Raw genomic sequence first — 17,633 nt, 5'->3', positions numbered from 1 at the left:
TGCCTAGTCATTGGGAAGAGGAACATACACATATATAATTATTTAAAAATACATACGTGATGATTTTATGACTTCAATGTTATATGTACTAAAAATTGATCAAAAGATATTTCATTATAAAAAAGTAGCCTTTTTCTTTTAAAAAATGAACATAAATTATGGACTTACAACTTTGGGTCTGCTTCCTGCTCTGGTGACAGAGGGTTGGTGGCAGGTGACTTTCATTGGATAGTGGCACCACCATGACCGTCCACTGTCTCGGTGTCCATGACACTGCTCTCTCCCTCTGCCACGTTTCTATTCTGACTCGTCACACTCTCTACCTGACTCCATTCTGGGCCTCTGTGGCCACTTAAATGAAGACTCCCTCCAAAGCTTCGTGGTGGGTATTTTATTCTCTTTCTGTCCCTCGCTCCCAGGTCCTGAATTTGACCTTGGCTGTCCCACTGACATTGAGACGCAATAATCTTTTTTTCTTTGGCTTGTTTGTTTGTTTCATATGATTTTTAATACCTCAGAAGAATCCCATACAATTGGTATTATTACTTTTTAATAGATGGTGCAACTGGGGCTCACCAAGGTTAAGTGACTTGACTAAGGCCAAAATGTAGTGGAAATTCATTATTTTGGACTGCCTGACATTCCTATTTTTCAAAAGCTGCCTTGCTTTCCCTCCGTTGACGGGACTGCCAATCTCTGATCAGGGTGTGCTGTCCGTCTGACGCAGCAGTTGGTTCAGACGGAGGATGCACGACTCAGCAGGGCCAGGCAGACTCTTCCCTTGGGATTTATGAGCAAGGTGTTCTCCTTCCGCAGTGAAGACACTACACCTGGAACCACCAGCTTCCCCGAGCACTTGAAGGAAGCTAGTCTTTGGCGGGAGAGAATGAGGACAGTAACAGGGATTACAGAGCCCAGACAGGTACCCAGAAATTATTTGAGCCCTGGGTCCAGTGGTTTTAGATCAGACCCACCTCTGCCCTGTCCAGTCATGGAAGCCAGTCGCCTTTATTTGCTTGTGTTCTTTTGAGTTGTTCTCTCAGTAATCTTACCTAAGATGGAATTGTTTCTCTGCAAAGAGTGAGTTTTCTTCTTTTCTGGGTTAAAAACTTGAGAGTCATGATAAATGTTTTTTTTCTCTCTCAGTTTGCACATTCAGATTCTACTCTTTAAACTGTCTCTAAACTCTTCTGCATCCGCTTTCTCTTTTCCATTTCGGCACTGTGATTGTTACTGGGGCTCTACCACCTCTTACTGGAACCCCGCACTTGGTTGCTTTGCCTTTTTCATCATCTGTCTCTGTGTCCTACTCACGATGGCCGGTTGAGCATTTTTATTTTTATTTATTGTTATTGAAGTATAGTCAGTTTACAAAGTTGTGTCGATTTCCAGTGTACAGCATCATGTTTCAGTCTTACATATACATATATATATATATTCCTTTTTCTTTTTTCAATTGAGGATTTTTAACGTGCTGTTTCTGCAAACATTTTCCCGGCGATATTCAAAATCTTTCTGAAGATGCAAACCCGGTAGCCTGTGGCAAAAGCCCCATTGGCCTGGCCTGCCTTCCTACCTGGGATCACGCCAGTCCTCCTTACGGAGTGGGGAGGGAAGTCACGTGCTGTCGGCACTAAAAGTTGTGGCTTTGGAATCATCAGACGTGTGCTTCTGAATAGCCCTGCCACTCCCCAGCCATGTGGCTTTGCATGGGCTGCTTCATGACTGTAAAGTGGGGTTAAGGCGCCCTTCTAATAGGATAACTGTAAGGGGAGATGAATTCACCTTTAAAAGCATATAAAAAATATTCCATAAATGACAGTTATGTGTCTTCTCTGATCAAGGCTGATTTTCTCACCTGCTTGGCTCTCGCTCCCCCTGCACCACCTGTCCCTCATCAGTCCTTTCTTCCTTCTCTGCCCGAGATAATTCTGCCCATCCTTCAGGGCCATGCTCATATGCTGCCTTCTCCATGAATAATTCTGGAATAAATTTGTCCCTCCTTCTTCTGACCTATATTATTTATAAATTATTCATTTCTGTCTTATATCTCTTGTCACATTCTGTTTGGTATTACAGCTAACTGTATTTATGTCTTATTTTCCGTCCTAGATTGTAAGGTCTTGTGGTCAGGGACCATAGTCTCTTTCTTCTTTGCTAAAATACCATATGCCACCATGCTTTGTCCATTATAGATGCTCTGTTAATATTTACTGAGTATTAATGATTGAGCAGCATATTAAATCTCTTTTCTCCAATGCCAGATTTATCATTTATTTTTTAACATAAGGAAATATTTCCGTTGAAGTCCTAAAAGATTTAGGAATCTCTATATGACCATATCTTTTTTCCTCTTCTTTAGAAATATTTTTTTGATTCATCTTTAGTCTAATAACTTTAATGATTACTGTTATTATTATAGCTGGACAAGGAAATCAGCAGTATACATTTAAAACATATATTAAAGCATATATTTATCTGGCCTTTAGTTAATATTGGTGAATTTATACAGAGAATGTTTTGTTTATTTTGGTGGCTCTTCCACCTCTTATTTTTTTAATTAAAAATTTTTTTTTGTTGAAATTTAGTCAGTTTACAGTGTTGTGTCAATTTCTGGTATACAGCATCATGTTTTAATCTTACATGTACATACAAATACTTCTTTTCACATTCTTTTTCATTATAGCTTAGAACAAGATACTGAATATAGTTCCCTGAGCTTTACAGTATAAACTTGTTGTTTATCTGTTTTATGCATAGTAGTTACATCTGCAAATCTCAGACTCCCAATTTATCCCTTCCCACCCCCTTTCCACCCTGGTAACTATAAGTTTGTTTTCTATGTCTGTGAGTCTGTTTCTGTTTTGTAAGTAAGTTCATTTGTCTGTTCTTTTTTTTTTTAGATTCCACATATACGTGATATCCTATGGTATTTTTCTGTCTCTTTCTGGCTTACTTCACTTAGAATGATGATCTCCAGGTCCATCCATGTTGCTGCAAATGGCATTATTTTATTCTTTTTCACAGCTGAATAGTATTCCATGATATACATATACATATATGTGTATATATATCACAGTTCCTCCTCTTCTTTCTACTTCCTCTTCTTCTCCTCCTCATTATTATTATCACTTTAGTGAATGTACTGAAGCAACAACTCTATATTAAAAAGACCACATTGCAGCCTGTAAGATGCAAGATGAGGCAAAACCTAACTGATCAGCACCATCTTTAGTCTTGTTGTCAAAGACATGAATATATAAAATTTGATGACACATAATTAGTAGGATTAGGCTTTAGTCAGAGATTTTTCTCATTTTACATTAAGGACCCTGTGTTGCTTGGGGGTTAGGCAACCTTTCCTAAAGCCCATAGTATTTCCTTACGGAGCTGAGTTTGGAATCCAGTTCCCCACACGTCCCTCAGGGGCTGAACTGGGTGATCCTGAAAGGGTGAAATATGTGAAGGCAGTTTTTGAAATTAAAATTGTTTTTAAGGTAGAATATGACCTACATTTTAAGAGGCATGAATGACTATTTGGCTTAGGTTCATTAATTCCTGTTTCTGTACACATTTCAGTTATGGCTACATCATAGTTTCCAGCATGAATTTACTTTACAATGTCTGTAACTAACTATTCTAAATGCTTGTGGAATGAAAACTTCAACCATAAAGTATAGCTTGATTAAACATGTTTTATGTCTTTTGAATATAATTTAGCTATAATTTTACTATGTATTTTTTTAATTTAAAAGGAAAGTCTGAGTTTTTTCGAACTGAAAACAAATTTAAAAATATAGTAATCTTTGGCTAAAAGAGCTGAATAAACCCCTTCTGCGTACTGTGCTGGAACTTTCATTACTATGGAGTAAAAAGTGTGCCTTTCAAGTTTGATTAATCAGTAGACAGGCAGCTGATTAAATCACTGTCTTTTTGGCTTTTTACCTATCACTCTTGGATTCCAGAACCAGGGATTATCCTGTTTTGAAACTAATTGTTTTATTCATAATTCAAGGGAATTTAAGGAGCATGAGGTATGGATCTCCAAAGAAAAATAAAGTTCATGCTTAGACCTCCCCAGTGGCTGGCCTGCACCAACAGGCAACTTGTAACTGGATTCCTGTTTCATCAACCCTCCTCCACACCCCACCTCCCCCCTTGTGTACCCGCTCTGAAAACTGAAAGTCTGCTGTCAAGTAGCTCTTGGACCAGGTTCTGCTTTCCAGACTCCCCTTTCCCTAATACCCCCACCCACTTTCCGATTTGTTTAACCATACTTTGGTTTTGTCTGTTTTTAGATTTCATATAAATGGAGTCATACAGTGTCTTCTTTCTTCCATTTATAATGTGTTTTTAAAATTGAGATATCATTGACATATAACATTGTATTAGTTTTAGGTATGCAACCTAATGATTTGAGACATGTATATATAAAATTATATATATCTACATATAACTATATATAACTATATATATATAGATAGATAGATAGATAGATTGAAGTGATTACCACAGTAAATCTTGATAACATCCATCAACACTCACAGTTATACATTTTTTTTCTTGTGATGAGAACTTTTGAGATCTGCTCTCTTAGCAACTTTCAAATATACAGTACTATGAAATGTAGTCACCACGGTCCACCAGGGTCCTACTGTCCAGCACAGGGAACTATATTCACTACCTTGTAATAGCCTATAATGAAAAATAATATGAAAAGGAATATATAATATATATATATATATCTCTGAATCACTGTGCTATACACCAGAAATTAACACAGCTTTGTAAATGGACTGTACCTTAAAAATTTATCTCCATGCTGTACATTACATCCTCAGGACTTGTATTCTTTTAATTGGAAGTTTGTACCTTTTGACCCCATTTACTGATTTCACCCATTCCTACCCCTGCCTCTGGTAACCACAAAACTGATCCCTGTTTACGTAAGTTTGTTTTATATTTTTAGATTCCACACATAAGCAAGATCACACAGTATTTACCTTTCTCTGTCTGACTTATTTCATTTAGCATTGTGCCCTCAAGGTCCATCCGCGTTGTTGCAAATGGCAGGATTTCCTACTTTTTTATGATGGAATAATATTCCATTGTATATATTTTTGGGATCCATCCTGTTGTGACATCAGCAGCTCATCATTTTGTTGGTGAGTTGTGCTCCGTTGTGTGAACATGCCGTGTTTTGTTTATCCATTCTCCTGTTACATGATAGGCATTTTTGTCTAAGCCTTCTTTCTGGCTCTGTTTGATGCCCCGACCACTGTTCTCCCCCGGCTCCCCATAATCTTCGAATGTGTCTGTCTGTCTTCGTTGACTCTCCTGGAATATGGTCACCTCCGCATACACAGCTTTTTTTTCAGCTGAGGAAGGCCTGACTGTCCGTTGTCTTCGATTATTGCTTGTGTTCCCCTTATTTTCTCTCCCGTCTAGTACCTGGTCGTCCACTAGTTGATACACCCTTCTCTGGTCCTCCATGACTACTCCCTTTTTCCTCATTTTCATTTCTTTACATCCTTCCTCTGAGCTGAAGGACAGCTGTTCACCTTTTAGCCTTTGTATCGCTCATTTCCTGTAATGTCAACTATGCTTGTTTCCGCTGCCAAGGTGGACTTTAATTTTATATTTATGTTTTCATTTTTATTGAAACCCCCCTTACTTTAACTTCTTTATATTGTGAGTCTTTATTTTTTGTACTATTTTATTATTTATTGTATTATTTTTATATCATAGTTTTAGCTGTTCATCTTCCACTGCCTTCACATAGAGGCAATGTTTACTTGCACTTTCTTGAAGATGCCAAACCTTTCCCTGAAAATTTATTTTGTATCATACCATAGATAATATTCAGAAAGACTCTGAGAAAGAACTCCTCCCATTCTGATATATTTTCCAGTCAGTCGCGTGTTGTTTTTTTCTTGTTTCCTCCCTTTTCCTCAGTCAGGTGAGCTCTGTGCAGAAGCAGAAGGCTTGAGTGGATGGTCCTTTTGTTCCACTTCTTTCTTCTCAATCCTCTTGTTAAACCTTCAGCTTCAGGGTAGCCTGCAGGGCCCGGGCCGTGTAGTTCCCAGTTCCAGGGGGCGTCGGATCTGCATCCCTGGGCTCAGCTGTGGTTGCTCCTCCCTCCGGCTTCTCTGCTTTTCTAGTGTATCACGCAGCGCCCTTCCAGCCCGCAGTGCCCTTCCAGCCCGCAGTGCCCTTCCAGCCCGTGGCAGCCACAGTGCTTTCTCTTCTCTCCCTTTCTCCGGGCAGTCCTGCTTGGAAAGTCCTCTGCCACCATCTGCTCTGTCCACTCTCTGCCTGTTTGCTTTCTGAGCTTTGTTGTGTCTCTCTGGCCATGAGAAGACAGAGGGGGTAGTGGACAGTGGAGGGGAGGATTGGAGGAACAGTTTTCTGCTCCATCTCACAGCAGCTTCTCACTGATGGAGAAGCCCTTCTGTATAGGTTTTTGGTTGGTGAATAATCGGACTCTCCAGGTCAGTGGGCGAATAGTGGAACTGCAGGAAGCATCTTCTTAACTGTGTTCCCTTGGCCACTGGCTTCAAGTGAGATTGAGATTTGCCATGAGATGACAACTGGGGAGTTATCCACTCTTCCCCTGCAATATCGGCTTTATAATTATTGTCAATTCATTGAAGATTTGGAGTTTAGGTTGTTTTCAGCCTTAGTGTTCAATGAGATTGACAGTTTTTTGCTTTGTTTTGCTTTTGATTTTTTTCCAGCACTTTTCATTATTATTTAGTGATAAGTGTCATTCTGAGAAAGACACCGGCTTTACATCTCATGTGGTGACTTTAATGGCCTGGAGGTGCATACTGTATGCACCAGCTGATTCGCATTGGTAGGATTAAATTCAGTTGGACAACTTGCTATTTTGAGAAGACACCTTATAAACCTGTTGTTTGACAGATCATCTAGTTATTTCTGTACAACGAGGAAGTCTTTTTGAAACTGTGTAGTCAGGTGGGAGTCAGGAGTTATGGGAATCTAAGCCGCTGGAAGGTGTGGGCCAGTACACAGCATATCCAGAACTCATCCTTCTCATCGGAATGACCCCTAAACTCCCAACCCAGAGACATGTTCTTGTTTGTTAGTTTCAATGGTCCTTATGCACTGACATATCTGATATGTGTATCTGTTCGGATACATAGCTCTTCTTTTGCTTGATTTTTCTTTTCTTGTGTGTGTAGCACTTGGAGCATGATCTTGAATCATTGTTAAAACTTTCTTTTGGTCTGTTTTTAAAAACTGATGTCTGTGTTATCGGTCAGCGGCAGATTTTGTGGTGGGCAAAAGGATGAACTGTCTTGAATGCCTCCCCAGAGGGGGTGAGATTGTCAACTCTCACTGGCTCAAGGATGTCCACTGTTTGAGATAAACAAAGGCCATAAACTTGGCATTTTAGCTCTTTTCTCCTGCAACTAGGGTCTGGAGGTAACTGTTTACTGATCGTTTCTTTCTTAGCCTCTTTTTATGTTAAGCTTAGTTAAAGGTACAATAGTGAACCAAAATTAAAGATCACTGGTCTTATTAATGTGCTTTTAACAGCAATTCATAACTAGTTTTTTTGTTTGTTTTTTAGCTTAACCCTGATTATCGAGATGCCCAAAATGAAGGAAAAAACGTGGTGAGTAGAATTGTTTTTCCCCCATCAAATAACAAGCATATTATTTATATTTTATATGAACAAATGGAAAAGTTAGTAGAAAACTCGAAGACTAGGGACTCTGAGAGAGATTCTCTGAGTAGAGGCTGTGGATGAAAGACAAAAAGTAGAAGATGGTATGGCTTGGACTATAAGGAAATGACCATTAGTGGGTGTTCAGGGAGATTTCTAGCAGCTTGGGGGCCATTTGTGACAGAGCACTGGCGGCAGCTGGACCTACGAGATATGTTGAGTCTACATTTAGTTTTCAGAAGTGCACAGAAATTAGGAAGGGGGAATCGAGTTGTGGCATCATATTAAACTAGGACAGTAATCCTTTCTGACTCAAAATAATTTGGGTTCTATTTATGGAGACATTGAGACATTGAAACATTAAGCAACTAGATAACTGATATTTCTTATATTCTAAAGTGTGCTATTCAAAAAAATCTCAGTCCTTATTTAAAGCCAGTTTTCGTTAAAAATACTTATCATTATTTAGCTTGCTCATCTCATCATCATTTGTAAAGAAAATGACTTAATCATGTCAACATGACTTAGTTCAATGAAAAATTCAGAGGGGAAGGGAATTACCCGAGGGGGACAGGGTTGGGGGACAGGTGCATAGGGTGAAGGCAGTTAATTGTATGGTGATGGATGGCAACTAGACCTGTGGTGGTGACCACTTTGCAGTGTGTTCAGCTGTCCAGCTATAATGCTGGACACCTGAAACTTACAAAAAATGTCGGAAATTCGGGAAAGTTTGATGTGATGCAGATAAAACCTGGATGATGGGCTGGATTTCTTTAAAAGCTATTTAGCAAGATTCTGTTCTGTTTTGTTTTTATTTTTTATTTCTTGAATAGATGTGTATTTGCCATCACCACAATGTAACCACTTACTTTATTGCTTTTTTAGAATTGAAGTATAGTTGATATACAGTGTTGTGTTTCCAGTGTACAGCATAGCGATTCAGTTATACATATATATATCCCTTTTCATTATAGATTATTGCAAGTTATTGAAAATAGTTCCCTGTGCTCTACCTTAGGACCTTGTTGTCTGTCTATTCTGTATATAGTACTTTGTATCTGCTAATCCCAAACTCCTAATTTATCCCTCCCCGGCCTTTGGTAATCATGTTTGTTTTCTGTGTCTATGAGTCTGTTTCTGTTTTGTAATGAAGTTCATTTATCTAATTTTTTTTTAAGATTCCACATATAAGGGGTATCGTATGATATTTGTCTTTCTCTGCCTGATTTATTTCATTTAGTATGATCATCTCTAGATCCATCCATGTTGCTGCAAAAGGCATTATTTCATTCTTTTTTATAGCTGAGTAGTATTCCATACACACACACACACACACACGCGCGCGCGCACGTGCACACACACACACATATATATAGTAGTACTCATATGTATATATCCCACATCTTCTTTAGCTAGTCATCTGTCATTGGACATTTGCTTCCATGTCTTGGCTATTGTAAATAATGCTGCTATGAACACTGAGGTGCACGTATCTTTTCAAACTGGAGTTTTCTCCAGATAAATGCTCAGGAATGGGATTGCTGGATCATATTTAGCCAGATACTTTGATACAAATAGACATAGTCTATAATACAATTTTGTTAGGAACTTAGCCCTCCCTTTTGGAATGGGTAGGCATGACTACTGCATCATCCAGAATTCTACTCTTTGATAGAAAGAGTTGGAATGCTTAATTAAAATGACTGCTGTTTTCACATTGGTACACAGATTTATGTTTTATGAGGATATTGATGTGGGGGAGGTGAATCAAACAAGAATTTCTGGACCTGAGTCAATCCTGTTTGACTCCTCTCTCCATATGATTGTCATGTTTGCAATAGAGATAAGCTAAAGTATCAGGTCATTGACCCAGTGAAACCTTGAATTTGTGTCAAAATGTCTTTAAATATAGATTTGTTAGATCAGTTGTATCTTTTATCTGTCACTCAATTTTATCCCCCTGTGTGGGCTTTTCTTCGTTTGGTTTTCAAATGACCATCCCAGGATTTTGAATTTGTCCCTCTGACTTAGGGGAAAGCTGTCAGTAGCCATGTTTAAAAAGCTAAGCATGAATCATGGCTTTTTTGGTTCTTTCTATAAGCTTGTCGGTGGTCCCAGTGGTTTCCAGCCAGAGAACACCAGGAACATACTGGAACTTAAACAAGTGGGTTTATTACTCACTGCATGTACACCATGGGGAACCGTGGGGCCTCTTAGTAGGAAAGTGATAGAAAGAACCTATTTTAGGATTTGGGCTTGTGCACTTGATTTGGGGGAGGATGTAAAGAAGTGGGGCTTTGCTGTGGGTAGGAGTGCTGCCAGGAAGACGAGGTATCTCAGTACATTTCACCTACGGGTAGGGCTGGTGGATCCAGGCAGAAGCTGTAATTGCTGAAGAATCCGAAGTCACTCGTATTTGCTGGAGGAGAGGCGGGGCATAGTCATTTTTGTGGCTTGGACAATGTTCATATTCTGTTGGTGTGCAGACGTGATTATGGAGTGGGATCGTTTTGTCTTGATCTATTGCGGTCATGAAGCGGCCTTGTCTGGTGCCGCTGTTTTGTGAAAGTGTCCACACTCAGCAGAAGAACATCATGGCCCAGCTTGAGTGTCAGGCCAGCTCCTAGCAACACCAAGGCCTGGCTGATACACCAGGCCAGCTGCTGGATGTCAGGGACTGCTTTTCTCATTGTCAAGGTTTATTTTTTGTGATATTTTATGTGACTTTTCGAGCATGGTGTGGAGACAGGAGAGCTCTATCCTAGCACCACCATGAACTTGTGTGGCCTGGGACAAGTCAGATAGCTTTCCTGAGACTCAGTTTTGATAGGATGGGGATGTTTGCCCACCTGCATGCCATGAGGAAAAAATGCGATCAAACGGAAAACTCTTTGAATAAAAGATGTTAGTAGGCTAAAAATGTAAGCTGTTTCTGTTAAAAGGGCATCATATCAAAGCTTCAGATTGTGCAATTGAATTAAATCTCTGTGCTCATCCTTTTTAGCTACGTACCATTTGGAGATTCTGGGCAGAGCTGAGTGGGAGAATATAGTGTATGAAGGTTTATGAAGCAACACAGAGCATATAACTAAGTAATAAATCTGTGGTGAAGTTCACTCTGTGTTAATCAAGCTTTTAGTTAGACTTGCTAGATTTTTTTTCCGTTTTTATTCTTAAATTTAGTTTCTTTATCCATCTCTAAAGGTGAGAAAGAACACTCTTTTGTTTAAACAGTTGTTACTAGCAAGACTTTAATTGCATACAACACAGGTGGGTCTGCTTCTGCTGTAGACTTTTACGACTGGATCTCATCTGTCATTTCAGAGACCCATCCAACTGGAGACATTTGATTTCATTTTTTCCTCTCTAAAACCTCTAGCTTGAAAGTAAGTAAACCTGAGAATATGGAACAAGAAAGCTACCAGTATGGCTTCTTATTTTATAGACCATTTGCCACGCAGCAATAGTGATGTTTCTGTCTAAAAAAGAAAACAAAGGAGAATTTAGAGTTTAGCCTGTGAAAAATGCAATCAGTTTCCCAAAACTATGCTATCTCACCTCAGATCTGGGTTCCAGTAACACTGAGTTCACTGTGACCATGCTAATTATTTTCTTTCTTAATTTCCCCTATGTTGTCTATTTAAAACCCAGTTAATATTTTTTTCCTGTAATTTAGGAACCTTTATCAAATGTTGCCTTCCATTTTTGAAGTTTCAAAGGTTAATGGATGGTGCCGCTGAAATGAGGCAGCGTGTGTCAGAGCTCCCATTAAGACCCAAATTGCTGTATTTATTCTACAAAGAAGCCTATTATTTCCAATCTTATAAATGTACAGCATCCACAGGGACCCTGTAAATATTGGAACTGTGTCAAGCCCAGCTGGGAACCTGACAGTCATTAGTTTTTTTCTCCTTGAAAGCCTGCATCTTTTCAAATGGCTCTTTGAAGGGGATTTTTTTTTTTTCTGGAATAACACCACCTATTTTAACATTACCTTATTTATGTGGAATGTGATCTGACTTTTCGAGAGAATGTCTTTTGTTTAGGCTGAGAATTCTCAACCTCAGCAATATTGATATATTGATAATTCTTTGCTGTGGGGGGCTGTTCTGTGCACTGGAGGGTGTATGGCAGCTCGTGGGTGCTACTCACTAGATGTCTCCCTGTTTACCCCTCTCCCTCCACCCCCAGTTGTGGCAACTAAAAATGTTTCTGGAAATTGTCAAATGCCCCCTGGGGGCTAAACTTTCTCTTTGAGAACCATCAGTCTTTGTGCATACACATAGACTAAACAGAAAATGTTCTAGGAACCATGAAACTTGGCTGAAATAGACTTGAAAATTTGATTTCATAGCAATTTTCTTTGAGGGGAGGAACCAGATTCTGAAAGAAGACCCCCAGATTTCCTTGAGTTTTTATTATGTATTCTTCAGTTGTAAGATGATAAGGAAAAGAAAGAAAAAAAAAGGGTCATATTAGGAATTAGTTGGAGAGTACTCGCTTGTTCAGAAACCTTGGCCAGAGAAACGTTTGCAGCTTTAAATGGCAAGGTTGTGTCTGTTACATAAAGTCTGCAGTGAGAGCCCCAGAGGGTCTGGATGGAATCGCACATGCCTGCACGTCGTTATGCTGCCCGTGGCTGCACACAGGTCTGAATCAGCCCTGAAAACGCATACGTTGTTTCTTACCTAATGTCTCTGGCTCCTCACAGCAGAATTGCAATGTGATGTCTCTGCTCAAAATGCGGTGACTCACAAATGAGTCAACAGAGAAGGTGTTGCAGGAGGCTCCCTGGTGTGCGCCACAGGCAGGCCCTGGGATGCAGGAGAAACCTGCAAGCCTTCAGTAACCTCGCTGGCTTTTCATACGGGATTTTCGACTTGCATAATGTGAGAGGCTGTGTGCCTTCTCCTCCAAATGAAAATGCTGGTTTTATAAAAGCCCAACAGACTAGGTTAACATTCTGAGGCCCTGCACTTCCTAAATTGAGAATGTTTTGGAGGGCGAGCTGATGTTAAATTTAACACCTGTTTAAGCTCTGTTGTACCTTAATGTATTTTCAAGATGCAGGAGGGAGGGCAGTGTGCTTCTGTAATTCTGCGTAGGGAACGAGTGTTTTTTTCTTACTTAAAAAGGGTTTATGTTTATAAACAAAAGCCACAAGCACGTAATTTTGAACAGAACTGCCTTCATACGATAGAAATATAATACTGGTTTTTCTGTCTATTGAAGCTTGATCCATTCATTTAAAAATTGTATACTTGCAACTCATTATCCACATTTCATTATTTAAAAATTCCAGGGGGCTGGCTTGAAGTTTACTGTCAAACTGCTTGCGACGCTTTGTTAAGCAAATTAACGGAGTACAAGAGTTTAAAAGCAGAATGCTTAAGGCTGTAGCACTGTTTAAAAAAGCTTCTGAACATATTAGAAGCTCTTATTCACACATAAATAATTGTTATGCTGTTTATAAATGGAACGTATCTATTCGTTAAAGCTTTTTTTACCCAAGGACCTAAGCAAATTATTTGGTGGTATAGTCGTACATTCCACTTACACTATGTAATTAAAATTAAACCGCAGGTCTTAAACAGAGTGTGTAATTTAGAGTGACCTGTTTTAATTAGCCCTAATAAGCGTGGCTTTTCTAATGGAGAAGATTTTTATTATTCACTGTGAAAGTGTCAAAATAGAGAGGTCCCTGACTACTCTTGCCAGGATCCCACAGAGAGATATTCCCACGGGGGATGGCATAGGAGGGCAGTTTCTGGGAATCTGGATCTGCTCTCTTTTTATGTCCAGAAAATTCACTTTATAAACTTTTCCAGAGGGGAGTGCGTGTAGAAGGACTGACTCCCACTAAATGAATTCACAAATGACAGATGTATAAACCATAGTGCCAACTTCCAATAGCTAAGTAGATTTAAATCCTTTGGTCAGTTAGTGCATTTTTAAAACCTTTTTGAAAGCTCAACTATGATTAGAAGATTGGTGTGGAGGGACTCAAGAAATTAGATGACACACATTCTTTTCAGGGGTATGGAATAGTAATTTGTTGCATCGATGCCAGCCTATGGTGAGTGAAACTTCAAATTCCTGTTCCTTGACTCTTTATTTATTTAGATTACATGCTCATTTTCTATTAATAAAGCCTTTCTTCAATTATGGTTCAATATAATCAGTTAGATTTTATTTTCCTTAGTTAAAATCGTAATTTAACTGTGCCTCTGTTAATACTCCACTTAAACCACTTATGCTTAAATCCCTTTGCCTGCATATTCACAAAAATCCTTTGAGTTATGTCTACAACTGACTGATCTCATCTGTTATTTCTGTGTTCTTGCATTCTGAGGCAATCTTCCCTCACATGTAGTAGTAAGACTCGTTATGTTGGTGGTTCTTTCTTTTGGCTACAGTGGCATGGCCAAACCCAGAAAAGAACCCTTTTATAGTATTTCTTCATGTTCGTAATTCTCCTGGTCTATTTCTCCCCAAGTTTCCATGTTCTGATAGAATTAAAAGGAACTTCTTTCCTTCCTTTTAGAATTAGGACTTTGTCTTCTTAAAGGTCCCTCTTCCCTCTTCTCTGCCTTCTTTCTTCATCATAGTGATGATTATCATTGTTATCAGATGTCACCACCATTTTTCCCATTGAGAAGGAGCTCCTAGTTGCACGTGGTATTCTACTGGGTCCTGTATAAGAGGATTGTGGAGATCTTCTTGAGACCTTGATGCAGTTATTTGCAGTCAGACAGAAGTGTGGTTCCTGTGTCACTGTTACATTTCAGAGCCTCCAGGGAAAACTGCTCCTTTGCCATCCATTTCTTAGCATAACACTTGGATTTTCATGTTGAGCTGTATGGCAGAGACCAACAAAACAACACACTTTTGAGTAAGTTCCTCCTTTCCTCCCTCTTCCCCTCCCTTCCCCTCTCCCTTTAATAGCTTTATTGAGATATAATTCACATAAAAGTTCTCCTGTTTAGAATGCACAAAGCAGTCGTGTTCAGTATATTCACAGAGTTGTGAAACCATAACCATGATCTAATTTCAGAACATTTTATCACTCCACCCTGCAAAGAAAGCCAATAGCCATTAGCAGCCACTCCCTATTCCCTCTCTCCCTCAGCCCCTGGCAACCCAAATCTCCTGTCTCTATGGATTTGCCTATATTGGACATTTCACATGTGGAATCGTACAATATATTGGCATTAGTGTCTGGCTTCTTTCACTTAGCATGTTTTCAAGGTGCCTGCATATTGTAGTACATATTTATACTTCATTCCTTTTTATGGCCAAATAATATTCCATCACGTACATATACCACAGTTTGCTTATCCATCAGTTGATGGATATTTACATTGTTTCTACTTTTTGGCTATTATAAATAAAGCTGGTGTGAGCATCAATGTGCAAAGTTTTGTGTGGTCATATACTTTGATTTCTCTTGGGTAGATACTGAGAATTAGAATTGCTGGTCATATATTTAACATTTTGAGGAACTGCCAAACTCTTTGTAAGTGGCTATACCATTTTCTGTCCCCTCAACAATATATGAGTGTTATAATTTGTCCACATCTTCACTAACATTTGTTATTGCCTGTGTCTTTGATTATAGCCATCCTAGTGCATTTTTCTAATTAGTAATGATACTGAGCATCTTTGCATGTGGTTATTGGCCATTTGTATATCTTTTATGGAGATATGTCTAGTCATTCTTTGCTCAGTTTTTAATCGGGCTATTTGTCTTTTTATTCTTGAGTTGTAAGTGTTCTTTATTTATTCTTTGTACAAGTCTTTTATTAGATATATAATTTACAAATATTTCCTCTTGGACTGTGTGGTTTTTTTTAGAAGAGACACTAGTTTTTAGAGCAGTTTTAGATCCATAGCAAAATTTAGTGGAAGGTGCAGAGGATTCCCACATACCCCTGCCTACACACAAGTACAGCCTCCCCTCAACATCCTACACCAGAGTGGTACATATGTTACAGTGGTAAACCTGCCTGGACACATTGTCATCACCCAAAAGTCCATAGTTCACATTAGGGTTCCCTCTTGGTGTTGTACATTATACCAATTTGACAAAATAGAATGACATGTATCCACCAGTGTAGTATTATACAGAATAGTGTACTTTCTGCCTTAAAAATCCTATGTTTTTCCTATTCATCCCTCCCTTCCCCAAACCCCTAGAAGCCACTGATCTTTTTACTGTGTCCATAGCTTGGTTTTTCCAAAATATCATACTGTCATACAGTTGGAATCACACAGTAGGTAGTCTTTTCAGATTGGCTTCTTTCACTTTGTGATATGCATTTAAGTTTCCTTTATGTCTTTTCATGGCTTAATCATTTCTTTTTAGTGCTGAATAATATTCCACTGTGTGGTGGTCCCACAGTTTATTTATCCACTCACCTATTGAAAGATTCCTTGGTTGCTTCCAAGTTTTGGTAGTTATGAGTAAGGTTGCTATTCAGGTTTTTTTTTTTTTTTTTTTTTTGTGGACACAGCTTTTCAACTCATTTAGGTAAATACCAAGGAGCGTGATTGCCAAATCATATGGTACAGAGAATGTTTTGTTTTGTGTAAAACCACTGAACTGTCTTCCAAAATGGCTGTACTATTTTGCATTCCCACCAGCAATGAGGTGGTGAGATTCAAAGATGAATGAGAGTTCATGTTGCTCCACATCCTCACTAGCATTTGGTGTTGTTAACGTTTTGGCCTTTGGCCATTCTGATAGGTGTGTGTGGTATCTCACTGTTATGAGTGGTATCTCAGGAGAGAACTGCTATTCCCTAATGATATATGGTGTTGAGCATCTTTTCATGTATGTATTTAGCACCTGTATGTCATCTCTGATAAGGTATTTATTCAAGTCTTTTGCCCATCTTTAAATTGGGTTTTCTTATTGTTGAATTTTAAGAGTTCTTTGTATATTTTGGATACCAGTTCTTTATCAAATATGTCTTTTGCAAATATTTTCTCCTACTCTGTGACTTATCTTCTTATTCTTTTGACAGTATCTTTCATGCAGCAAGAGAAATTGGTTTTCATGAAAACTAGTCTGTCAATTCTTACTTTCATGGAAGTTGTCTTTGGTGTCGTATTTCTCTTGCACACTCCTACTTTCTTCTAGTGTGCACAGTCATTCCCCTTTTCTTCTCTTTCCCCTGTTTCTACCTTCTCATTCCAACTATTTCTCTTTGTTTGGACCCTTTCTCCCAAACCACTGTGAGAGTTGAAATACAAGAAATAAATACTCTACAAAGGCTGTCCAAATTTCAGTAGGGAATAATTAAAGACCAATGTTTTCAAGATCCAAAGGAATAAATTCCAAGTAATAGAATTTCACTTGACTGGCTGCTGCCAGAGATTTATTTGGGAAGAAGTCTTTTTAGCTCACAGATGATCTTTAAAGACCTTCCTAAGCTTGAGAGTCCATGATCGTAAGCTTCTGTGTTATGTAGGCAGCCTCCTCTCTCAACTCACTTGTCTGGCCAGACTACTCTTATTGGCTATTTAAAGACATTTATTGAGATGATCATGTGACTTTTGTCCTTTCTTTTGTTGATGTGGTGTATCATATTGATTGGTTTGTGTGTGTTGAACCATCCTTGTGTCCCTGGGATGAATCCAGCTTGATTTTGGTGTATGATCTTTATGTGCTGTTGGATTCTGTTCACTAATCTGCTGGTGGGAGTGTAGTTTGATGCAGCCACTTTGGAAAACAGTATGGAGATTCCTCAAAAAACTAAAAATAGACTTACCATATGATCCAGCAATCCCACTCCTGGGCATATATCCAGGGGGAACTCTAATTCAAAAAGATACATACACCCCAATGTTCATAGCAGTGCTATATACAATAAATAGCCAACACATGAAAATAACGTAAATGCCCATCAACAGATGACTGGACAAAGAAGTTGTGGTG

The 17,633-nt window shown here is 38.9% G+C and overlaps 1 protein-coding gene across 2 annotated transcripts in view; it reads left to right on the top strand.

The window, feature by feature from the left end:
- Window positions 1-17,633, top strand: part of ITPR2 (inositol 1,4,5-trisphosphate receptor type 2) — a 419,018-nt gene that overhangs the window by 93,544 nt on the left and 307,841 nt on the right. For both annotated transcript variants that reach the window (XM_031443910.2, XM_064479133.1), the window contains exon 10: window positions 7,598-7,642. In XM_031443910.2, the coding sequence (XP_031299770.1) occupies window positions 7,598-7,642 (45 nt within the window). The remainder of the gene's footprint in view (window positions 1-7,597; window positions 7,643-17,633) is intronic.

The sequence above is a fragment of the Camelus dromedarius genome, chromosome 25 (assembly GCF_036321535.1).
Source record: "Camelus dromedarius isolate mCamDro1 chromosome 25, mCamDro1.pat, whole genome shotgun sequence".
Lineage (NCBI taxonomy): Eukaryota > Metazoa > Chordata > Mammalia > Artiodactyla > Camelidae > Camelus > Camelus dromedarius.
This window is presented reverse-complemented; position numbering and strand designations above follow the sequence as displayed.